Here is a 12002-nt window from a genome sequence, read left to right as displayed (position 1 = left end):
GGACGCATAAAAAAACCAAAACGTTGTCTTGCGGATAACTCGCGCTTACTTCACATAAACATCCTACTCCATCCATACATTCAGTTTGGGTTCCACATGATACTTGAATATGTCAATAAAGGCACACCCTCAACAAACATGGAGACTTAGATCGCCAGGTTCGTTTGTGATGTCATTTCCGGCCAGGCTTTGCTACAACAGCGACGAGCTGAGAACGATATCATTTCCTGTTGCGACGTTAAAGAGTGGGTGGCCATCGCTATCATGCCTAAGTAAGACCGGTGTATATTTTCGCCTTGTAACAGGCACGGGCATTAAAACCCAAACAAAAAAACCCAAACATCCGCTTTAATTTATGTGGTGTGGGTTTTCTAGAGCAATTTTACATGCGTACACTTGTTATGTTTGACGGTGCCTTTTGTATTTGACCCTTTGTCTTTATTTGTAGGTTTTATTGTGATTACTGCGATACATATCTTACCCATGATTCCGTAAGTACCAATGTAGAGTTAATACTTTTTTTTTAAATAATAAAACCGGAAAACTCAGTTATGCTTATTGTTTGGTGTCACGGTAGAAGTCCATATTGTCTTGTTTTTTTTTTTTTTTTTTTGTGTGGGGCTGCATGTGTCCGTTTTGTAGTGCGTTTTGCTGTTTTTAATTTTAGTCTTCCCGTATTTCTTTCAGTAAATTAAACTGTATGTTTCTTCCTGGTGCATTAGTACCTCCGTTTATTCTACAAATGTGTGGCTGCAGCACAGCTGGCAAGTTTGTGATGTTAACTTGCATCCTTGCGAACAAAGCTTAACATGTCCTCCTGCTCAAGATTGAGCAGCTTTCTTTTTGTGTGGTTTCCTTTAGTAGAAGGAAGGCAGTAGAAAAGTGGGGTGAAAATGTCTAATTCCTGTGTTAGGGTACTTGCAAAATCCACCCACATGCATTTGTCCCATAATCCACCTCTACCTATTTTCTTTGTAGGAACGCATCTCTGTGCGCTTTATTATACTAACCTCCAGTCTCCAATGTCGTCTTTATAAAAGCTGCAGGCGGTGGATATGATTTCAGTGGATATGTGTTCTTGACACTGGTAGCTTAACTTTAAAACATTTTTTTCCTATTGTGAACACTTGGATGAATTTTAGAGTTTATTTTTAAATGCTTGATTTTATGTCCTGACAAGCATTTCCAAGGTATCTGGTAGGTTTGCAGGAGGTATGATTTGCTTGCCAAAACTCATAGGAGAGTTCAAGTGGGTCTGATATGACTCCCCTCCCTTAGACATGTGTATAAAGCACTTTAGCCAAAATTAGGGTGCAAAAATGGAATTCTCCATTGGTAGCTCTGTTTGGGGACGGCTGGGGTATTCCTTTATTAACCTTCAATGGAAGAAAGTGCAAATAAACTATGATTTTTACTTCTAATTCTGAGTATATGTAAAAAAAAAAAAAAAAAATAGCGAAAAGTATGATCTATAGTTCCATCTATTAAAGCCCACTCATTCGCCTTTCCCAATGCTGGTGGTGGTGCCAGCATCTTTTGCCAGTTTGCTTCCTGGCTGAAATCATGCTTCAAATGTCCCTAATGTTCAAGGTAGCTTCTCCCCCTGGCTGCGTCTGTTTGCGGTGTGGCAACGTCTGCTACCTCCGCCGGTGTAGGGCGAATTACAGATTAAAATATGTTTAACCTACCTGGTGTGTATATACAACAGGAAAAGGTATCTGAACTTTCATTTCAGGGTCTGGATAATTTATCTCATGCCTATTAAGTTGCTCATTGAATCAGGCAGGCTTTTTAAGGATGGGTTGAAGGGAAGTGAGAACTTAAGACCAGGATACTACAAATCTATGACCTGCCACAATGTGACTGATCTTTGCCGCAAATTAGGTTACAATTTAACATATCTAGGAGTTGAAAACATGAAAAGTTATAGGTTAGTGTAAATATGTGATGGTGATGGTTTATCCGTGTATGTTTTTTTTTTTGTTTAGCCTTCAGTACGCAAAACACATTGCAGCGGAAGAAAGCACAAGGAAAATGTTAAAGACTACTATCAAAAATGGATGGAAGAACAGGCACAGAGTCTCATTGACAAAACCAGTGAGTGAAAGATTCAAAGTACTAGTTTAGCCATGATGTCACTAAGTGTGTCACCTTATGACACTTTTAAAGGATATTTGAAGTGTATTCTGCATGACATAAAAATGTATATCTTTCTGCAGTTTTACTTTGATACCTTATAAGAAGTTCCTTTGGGTACTGGTTACACATGTATCCCTTCCAATTTGTTTACTTTTTTATGTTTAAAAACTTACAAGAAACATGTGCCATTTACTCTCACAGCTGCTGCTTTTCAGCAGGGTAAGATACCTCCAACGCCTTTCGCAGCTCCACCAGCTGGTGGTGCCATGATGCCCCCCCCACCTACCTTGGGTAAGCAGACATTATTTTTTTCCACGTTTATGTCATTTGGTCCATATACCTAATCCTTTTTTTAATGGGTTATATCTATCAAACTCTCTATAGATAGATAGAGATCTATATATGATTTATTTCTCTTTAGGTGGCCCTCCACGTCCTGGAATGATGCCTGCTCCTCCCATGGCAGGCCCTCCTATGATGCCAATGATGGGACCACCACCTCCTGGAATGATGCCGGTGGGGCACGGTAAGTTCCATATTTAGCTTGTACTTTACATCGTATGCTAATATTACTTTCCAGAATTTGGCTAAATTTAATATTGTTTTGTTTAACAAAGGTGTTTTTTGGGGTGTGTGGTTTTACACAAATGTATACAATTTATAGAGACCCACTTTAGAGTCTTTGTATGATTCTCTTCACATAGGGCGACCTCTGTGATATCTGACCCCTTCAACAGCTCTGTCACGGCTCCAGCATACATGCAGACACATCGGCTGATTGCATATTGTGTGATCAGTCAGTGAGTTACTGTGGCAATAGACCTAATAGCTCTCTGCTATATCAGTGGTGACTTTGCAGGAAGGAAATGCCCGAACCGATGTTAGGATGATTGGTTATAGTGCTGTTAAATTCAGTTTTACAGCTCTGGGTGACAAATTGTGGACCTGGGCTCTCAGATGGGATTACGATCTGCCAGTGCAAAATGACAATGATTTAGGAGCAGTCGAGGACCAGTTTTATGTAATATCCCCTACGTCTTGGTCGTGAAGGGTTTAAGAATTGTTTTGAAAACCAGAAGTTTGCAGGCGAGGAACTTTCTCTTCCTGATAGGGGCAGCCATACTGATATTTTTTGTATGCCACCAATATTGTAGGAAGTAGAGCCCTGTACGGGACTGCTTTTTTAATCCCGCTGATTTTTTGCCCAATACCGCCTGCTCCTGCAATGTGGGTGTTCCACTCCCGCCACATTTGAGGCTAATCAAGCCCACCTCCTTACCTGAACTGCAGATTTTCCACGCGGTCCCGCAAGGCTGCCCTCGAGTTGCTCCCTCACAGCGTCTCTTTTCTTACTCGCCCAGGGACAAGGCGGAGTCATGGGAAGTGATGTCGCATCACGTGACTCAGTTTTGTTCCTGGGTGGAGCAAGAGAGGAGACGCTGTAAGGGAGCAGTGAGAAGGCAGCATTGCGGGACTGCGCAGGATTACTGGGACCCGCAGGTACAGTGCCTGATCCCCCACTCTTGTCCGCAGCACCAGCAAGACCGCCCGCGAGTTTTTTTTGGTGGGACCCGCCTCCCAATGCAGTCCTCTAGTAGGAAGTATGTTGCTTATTTTACTGGGTTGTGTATAGCCACCTCACAAGGTTTGAACTCTGTGGTTCACCAAGGCAGGAGAAGTGCCCATTCAACTTCCTTAACTTTGCGTTAAGAAGACCCTGCTGCTATAATTTCACCTGGGTCTGTCTGTTGGTTTTACAATTCTTAAAGCATGTTTCCCTTATGATGTAAAACCATTTTGGATAGACCTTTGTATCTTTTTATTCATTGGCGATTCCTATTTTTATTTTGTAATGTTACCTACATTTAAGAATTCATTGTAATCTTTAAGTGTTCTTTTCTCCCTTCTAGGTCCAGGGATGAGACCACCTATAGGCGCCCACATGTCTATGATGCCTGGACCTCCTATGATGCGACCGCCTTCTCGCCCCATGATGCTCCAGTCACGGCCTGGTATGGCACGTCCTGATCGATAGAAGTTCATCCTGACACTTTTGCATTCGACTTGACCCTGGATATTTTGTACTAATTGTAATGTAAACATGGTCACAAGGACATCTTGCCAATGGATTTATGGAACAGTCAAATCGTAGCCGTGAAAGTTTTTCAGCCCATTTTTAATTAATTCAACCCCTGAGGCAAAAAAGTGTTGCTGTACATTTGGTTATCGGTCTTTGATAATACATCACCATTCCTTTAACTGCAATTTCTGCTTCATTCTTCTGTGGGTGTTTAACGAACATGGGGCTTTAGGAGACCTATGTATGACATTTAAGAAGATAAAATACCTTTATAAAAAGCCAGCTGCCCCTATATAATTTAATGAATGCGGGTCTAAATTTTAAATGTTATTCAGTTAATGTTTTTCCCAGATCATTTTGCTCCAGATTTTTTTTTTTTTTTACTATATTAAAGGTTGTACTTTGTAAGAATGTTTTTGTGTTTTAAACTTTGCAAATGTGTCAACTCCGTCTATTTTAGAGAGATGTAAAGCGCGTGTTTGAGGCATTGAATCTTTGTTTCACATGCTTATACCACAAGCTGCCTTTAGGTTCAGGAAATTCTCTGGTCAGAAAGTCTCTTGGGTCTCCTCCTTATTAAGAAGTCACATGGTCAGACTTTACTGCATTTCATTCCCATGCTTAGAATGGCAAAACGCCCTGATTCTTAGGTGGCTAAGAAGTTTATCTTAAGTCTTAAGTGTGATTTTCCCCCCCCCCTTTTTTTTTTAATATTATATACTACATAAATTTATATGTAGGATATTTGTTTGGACAAGCAAGCCCCCCCTTTTATTGAAACCTTGCATATGTAGATAGACCAATTTAGAAAGGGAAATTTTTTATATATATATATTAATTTTCCTGTCGTATAGTGTCAGTACCACGAGGTGTCGCTCTTCCTAGGGACAGGGACCTAGAAACGAAGTGGTTAAGATGCCCCAATACCTCCAGTTCTTCCTTGTCCCTTCTCAGGGACGGACCTTTTTCTTTTTCGTTGGTGTGACACACGGGTTGTGTCCGAGGTTCCCTCCGATTGCTCCCCGGGTGGTGAGCAGAGCGAGGCCGTTTAGACGCCACACTCTTATGCCGGCAAAATTTGGAGAATGCGCACAGCGGTGCTGCGTTCCACCAAGAGTACTGGCAGGCTACTGAGCATGCGTGACAGTTTTCTCTTGTTCTCTTGTTCATATAATGGCTGTGCTGCCCAGTCTGACAGCAGAGGAGCTTGTCAACACTGGGATTTCCGTGTCACCAGCCCCCCCACACGGATTTTTTTTTATATTAGATGTCTGGTCCGGTTTCACCAGATAAGCCGGATAAGGAGAAATCTATTACACCTGCTCCAAAAAAAAGGCTGTGGTTAAAACTAAACCTTTATCGTGCACTGAATGTGCCACTCCGTTGCCGGATGGTTGTAAAAAGAAATTTTGCAATGCCTGCTCCGCCGAGAGTTTGGCAAAAGGGAAACAAAAAGACATGCAGTCTTTCCTAGGTTGGTTCCAGGACAACCTGGCACAAACGTTTGACACGTTTAAGGCAGCAACAGCTAAACCTGTGGAACCCGTAAGAATTAAATCCCACAAACGTAAAAGGGTATCAATTTCCCCTCATTCTTATTTATCCTCTGGAGAGGTCTCTAGCTCATCCTATTCGGCTTCATCTAGCGAAGAGTCAGAGGATGAGACCAATTTTCCTCCACAGGAACTACGTAAATTTGTTAAGGAAGTCTCACGGCTTTTTCAGGATTCAGACCTGTCGGCGCACCCTAAAGGGTTGCCTATGTTATCTAACATGCAGAATCTCATGTATAGAGAGTGGAATAATCCAGGCAAAAGAGCCTTTATATCAAAGCACTTTAAGCAGCTTTTTCACATTCAGGCCGATGAGAAATGGGAAGATATCCCTAAAGTAGACGTCCAGATAGCCCAGCTTTCCAAGCGTACGACCATTCCCATTAGTGAAGTGGCTGGTCTAAAGGATCCTATGGATAAGAGGGCAGAAACGTCCTGTAGACGAGTGTACCAGTCATCTGGGTTCCAGGGCAAGGTGGCGTTATCTAGCGCATCTGTGGCTAAAGCGCAAAGTATCTGGTTGCAGTCCTTAGAGGGCAGTCTTTCAGACTCTATGGATGAAGGTTTGTCTAATCTGTTTAAAAACCTGAGACTGGCTAATAGCTTCTTGTTGGAAGCTGCAGAAGAGAGCCTTAAGCTATCAGCCCGTAACATGGGTTTGTCTTCCGTTGCTAGAAGGGCATTATGGCTACGCTCCTGGGCAGCAGATACTGCTTCCAAATCTACACTATGCGACCTACCCTTTGAAAGAACCAAACTATTCGGTTCTTCCTTAGAGGAACTGATCAGACACATGTCTGATACTAAAAAGGCACTTCCTCAGGATAGGAAAAGCAGATGGAACAAACGATACCAGTATAGACCTTCCAGGCCTTTTCAACCAGTGTTCAAAGCTCAAACCTTTCATAAACAACACGAGAGAAAGTTTCAGGAACATCCTAAGAAACCAGAGGGCAGGAAGGTCTGACGGTGTTGGAGGTCGTCTGCAATGGTTCCTACCAAAATGGAGACAAACCACAAACAACTCCTGGGTCCTCAGGATCATTGCGGACGGGTACAGGATCAAATTTTTCAGAATTCCACGTCCTCTGTTCCTGATTATGTTTCACCCCTCTCAGGTGAAGAACTCAGCACTGTTTGCCGAAAGCCTTACCCTTCTAAAAAAGGGTGTCATAGAGCCTGTTCCAAAGAATCAGGAGTTTCAGGGAGTTTATTCCCGTCTCTTCCTGGTCTCAAAACCAGATGGGTCCTTTTGTCCAATCCTGGATCTAAAGAGAGTCAATGCTTGTATTCCTTACTGTCACTTCAGAATGGAATCCATTCTCACGGTTACCCACCTGTTGAGACAAGGGGACTTTATGGTTACATTACACCTAAAAGATGCTTATCTCCATGTGCCTATCGCCACAGCCTCCAGGAAGTATCTCAGGTTTGCCATAAGAGTCGGGACAAGAGTTCGTCATTTTCAGTTCACTTCTCTCCCTTTTGGCCTGTCGTCAGCTCCTCGGGTCTTCACGAAACTTCTAACCCCTATTGCAGCAGCTTTACGGAAATAAGGAGTCACAGTCGTCCCTTATCTGGACGATTGGCTTCTGAAAGCAAGTTCTTCTCAGGAGCTCCTGGCACATCTCAGCTTTACGACCCGATGCTTGGGGGAGCACGGCTGGATCATAAACCACAAAAAATCCAACCTCATTCCAACCAACGAAGATCCAGTTTCTGGGGCTCATAGTGGATTCCGTCTAATCAAGACTACCGTATTTGCTCGATTATAAGACGAGGTTTTTTCCAGAGCAAATGCTCTGAAAAATACCCCTCGTCTTATAATCGGGGTCGTCTTCTAATCAGACCCCAAAAAAATGGCTGGGGCCATGCTGCTTATCGGTCGCGAGCAGCGTCTCTTCCGTTAGAAGCAGGAGGACAGGAAGCTTGTAGCTTCCTCACAGAACTCTATCTCCCCCTCCCTCCTCTGGGGGCAGGGCCAGAGAAGTTGCTGGTACAGCCGGTCCCCTGCAGAAGTCTTCGAGTGAGAGATCTGCAGTTCAGGTAAGGGGGTGGGGGAGGGTTTTTGGGTAAGTATGTGTGATTAATGTGTGAAGTATGTGTGATTAATGGAATGAATGAGTATTTAAATGTTTGTGAATGTGTGTTTGTGTGTGATAGCATGGATGTGTAAGGGGGGTGGGGGTTGTAGCATGGCATAGGGAGGCTGTAATCCCACTACTATCATCCCCAGGTTCCAGCATGTACTGGCTGCCTTGGCTTGATAGGAGTGTGATTGCTGTTAGCAGCAATCACACTCCTATCAAGCCAAGGCAGCCAGTACATGCTGGGTTAAAAGGCATATCATGGGACTGAGTGGCATATAGGGGGTTAAAATGCATTTCTGGACCTCCAGAAATGCATTTTAACCCCCTATATGCCACTCAGCCCCATGATATGCATATATACCTCCAGAAATGCATTTTAACCCCCTATATGCCACTCAGCCCCATGATATGCCTTTTAACCCCCTATATGCCAGAGTGGCATATAGGGGTATAAGGCATATCATGGGGCAGAGTGGCAAATAGGGGGGGTATAAAGCATTTCTGGGGGCAGAGTGGCATAACTGGGGGGGGGGCAGGTTGGCAAATAAAAGTAAATTTAAAAAATATATTTACATGAATTAATATTTACTGGTAAAACTTTTTTTCCTATAGGGTCGTCTTATATTCAGGCTTTTTGTTTTTTTCCTAAATTAATATTTTGATTTTGGGGGGTCGTCTTATAATCGGGGTCGTCTTATAATCGAGCAAATACGGTATATCTCCCACGCTCAAAGATCAAGAAAGTAAAGAATCAGGTTTCCTTTTTGGAACAAAATCCAACCCTTCCCTTCAGGATGGCTATGAGTATCCTGGGCAGTCTTACAGCTTGTATTCCGGCAGTAAGCTGGTCCAAGGCACAGTTGAGACCACTGCAATGGGACATCCTACAACAGTGGTCCAGGAGACCGGAGGATCTGGATGTCACCTTCACGGTGTCCAAGAAGGTTCTACTCCGGCTGAATTGGTGGAAAGCGGAGGGGCGCCTCGCCCAAGGGCGATCTTTTCTACCACGTCATTGGGTCACCCTCACCAAGGATGCCTCCAAGGTAGGCTGGGGAGCTCATTTGCTCGACCTCTGCAGTCAGGGCAGCTGGTCCTTAATCGATCAAGCCCAATCATCAAACTTTCGGGAACTGAAAGCTGTGTTTCTGGCACTCAAGACATTCGGTCCAAGATTACGGGGAAAAGCTGTGAGGATTCAGTCTGACAATGCCACCACAGTCTCATATATAAACAGGCAGGGTGGCACCCGAATTCCAAGGCTACAGGACCTGTCAGACGAAATAATGCGCTGGGCCCAAAGAAACCTAGAGGATTTAGTAGCGACACATATCAAAGGAGTAGACAACAGTCTGGCAGACGATCTCAGCAGATCTTGTTGCTCCCAAGCAAACTGGTCCCTGGACAAGAGCATCTTTTCTCTCCTAGTTCGAGGATTCGGCCTGCCAGATATAGACCTTATGGCGACCAGACAAAACAGCAAATTGCCAGTTTTCGCCTCCCTTTACAGGCAGGACAATCCTCCCCTGCTAGACGGAATGTCAGTGGTTTGGTCTTTCAAGATGGCTTATGTGTTTCCTCCAGTAGCCATGATTCCTCGGATCCTCCTAAAAATCCGGGTAGACGGAGCCAGGGTTTTAGCTATTCTCCCTTATTGGCCGAATCGAAGTTGGTTTTTGGAGCTGCTCAGTATGGCGATTTCAGTATGGGAGCTGCCAGTATCCTCCCATCTTCTGGAAAACAAGAACCTATCCAGGGATGTTCTTCTACGATTCAGATTGACGGCCTGGCTGCTGCAAGGATGATTCTCCAGGACAGAGGCCTTTCCAATTCTATGTCAGAGGTCCTCCTGGGTTCAGTACGAAGATCTACGTCCACTATTTATTTTCGAGTCTGGAATAAATTTCTTCACTGGTGTGTTACCAAAGGTTTGGATTTCTCTTCTCCCTCAACAAGTTCCATTCTGGATTTTTTGCAGGAAGGTTTTTCAGCGGGTCTCACGGTCTCGACGCTTAAGGGCCAGGTTTCAGCCCTGAGCCATTTTCTCCTGTCTGAACTGGCGTCACAAGTTCTCGTCAGGCGTTTCTTTAAGGCAGCTACCATTCAATGGCCACCCAGACGTTCACATTTTCCTTCCTGGGATTTGACATCGGTCCTCCAAACACTCTGCTCCGAACCGTTCGAACCTTTGGAAGTGGTATCTCTAAAGTTTTTATCTCTCAAGACGGCTTTTTTGGTAGCCAATACCTCGGCAAGGAGGGTCAGTGAACTTCAGGCTCTTTCCGCGGCTCCAGAATTTACGATTTTTCACCAAGATAAAGTCGTCTTGTACGTTAAGCCTTCTTTTTTGCCCAAGGTTATCTCTGAATTTAATGTCAATCAGCCGTTAATTTTACCCTCCTTCTTCCCGTCTCCTGCTACTCCGGAAGAATCCTCTCTGGCACACTCTAGACGTCTGCAGAGCTCTACGAATTTATATAGACCGCACTGCTCTTTTCCGCTCTATGGATCAATTGTTTGTTAATTATTTTGGTAGATCCACAGGCAATGCAGCCTCCAAGCACATGATATCTCGATGGCTTTCCGACACTATTCGCTTATCCTACACTCTCAGCGGTCAGGTTCTTTCATCTCACGTTACTGCTCACTGCACCAGAGCTATGGCTACGTCCTGGGCTGAAAGGTCTTCGGCATCTCCGGAAGAAATATGCAAGGCAGCTACTTGGTCTTCCTTTCACACGTTTATCAAGCATTACCGGCTAGACATCTTCTCCTCCTCTGATGCTGATTTCGGGCGTAAGGTGCTTCAGGCAGTTACCTCGTGACCGTATTTCCCACCCAGAGGGGGCATCTTGCTATATCCCCGTGGTACTGACACTATATGACAGGAAAAATAGTAATTTTACTTACCATAAATTATTTTTTCCTTAGTATAGTGTCAGTACATATATCCCTCCCTGTACGTTTTTGTATTAAAATTATTCTTGCAAGCTGTCTTGTGTTCCTGGTACTTTCTGGAGGTATTGGGGCTGCTGGGGCTCTTATAGGGGGGGGAGTAGGAGGGGTTAGGAGTAGGGCTGCAACTAACGATTATTTTAATAATCGATTAGTTGGCCGATTATTTTTTCGATTAATCGATTAATCGGATAAAAAAAATGAATGTAAATTTTTCATTTATTTAAAATAATTTACTAAACAAATGATGTTAAATACAAACAGCAGAATAAAAAAACTTTGATAATAAATTTCTTGTCTTTATTTCCCAACCAGCCCCCCAATATATGCACATTTGAGCCCAGGCTTGCTACGCTGCCTCCCAGACATGCCATGCTGCCCCCCCACATATGCCACGCTGCCTACCACAGCACTCCACGCTGCCTCCCACATTTACCACACCACGCTGCCTCCCACATCTGCCACTCCACGCTGCCTCCCACATATGCCACGCCATGCTGCCTCCCACATATGCCACGCCATGCTGCCTCCCACATCTGCCACTCCACAATGCCTCCCACATCTGCCACTCCACGCTGCCTCCCACATCTGCCACTCCACGCTGCCTCCCACATCTGCCACTCCACGCTGCCTCCCACATCTGCCACTGTGCCTGATACGCCTTATATCCCCTGATACCCCACTCCATCCTCCCCAGACATGCCACCCTGCCTCCCAGACATGCCACTTCTCTACCCCCAGATATGCCACTCTACCCCCAGATATGCCTTATACACCCTGATACACCACTCCGTCCTCCCCAGACATGCCACACTGCCCTCCCCACATATGCCACGCCATGCTGCCTCCCACATCTGCCACTCCACAATGCCTCCCACATATGCCACGCTGCCTCCCACATCTGCCACTCCACGCTGCCTCCCACATCTGCCACTGTGCCTGATACGCCTTATATCCCCTGATACCCCACTCCATCCTCCCCAGACATGCCACCCTGCCTCCCAGACATGCCACTTCTCTACCCCCAAATATGCCACTCTACCCCCAGATATGCCTTATACACCCTGATACACCACTCCGTCCTCCCCAGACATGCCACACTGCCCTCCCCACATATGCCTTATATACTGTATATGCCTGTCGTCAGCTCCTCGGGTCTTCACGAAACTTCTAACCCCTATTGCA

General features: G+C 44.7%; 1 protein-coding gene across 1 annotated transcript; it reads left to right on the top strand.

The window, feature by feature from the left end:
• Nucleotides 1–179: 179 nt before the first annotated feature.
• SNRPC (small nuclear ribonucleoprotein polypeptide C) lies at nucleotides 180–4471 on the top strand. Its single transcript, XM_053457868.1, has 6 exons — nucleotides 180–272; nucleotides 449–491; nucleotides 1989–2097; nucleotides 2341–2430; nucleotides 2561–2665; nucleotides 4050–4471. The coding sequence occupies exons 1-6, from the start codon at nucleotides 265–267 to the stop codon at nucleotides 4172–4174; spliced, it is 480 nt and encodes a 159-aa protein (XP_053313843.1). The 5' UTR covers nucleotides 180–264; the 3' UTR covers nucleotides 4175–4471.
• Nucleotides 4472–12002: the final 7531 nt, after the last annotated feature.

This window comes from Spea bombifrons, chromosome 2 (genome assembly GCF_027358695.1).
Source record: "Spea bombifrons isolate aSpeBom1 chromosome 2, aSpeBom1.2.pri, whole genome shotgun sequence".
Taxonomy (NCBI): domain Eukaryota; kingdom Metazoa; phylum Chordata; class Amphibia; order Anura; family Pelobatidae; genus Spea; species Spea bombifrons.
The sequence above is the reverse complement of the archived record's forward strand: the minus strand, read 5'-3'. Positions and strand labels throughout refer to the sequence as shown.

Bases quoted from the DNA above. Each gene is read 5' to 3' on its own strand.
- SNRPC (XM_053457868.1), top strand. The intron at 2,098-2,340 runs GTGAGTGAAAGA...TTACTCTCACAG, and splicing joins GAGTCTCATTGACAAAACCA to CTGCTGCTTTTCAGCAGGGT. The intron at 2,666-4,049 runs GTAAGTTCCATA...TCTCCCTTCTAG, and splicing joins AATGATGCCGGTGGGGCACG to GTCCAGGGATGAGACCACCT.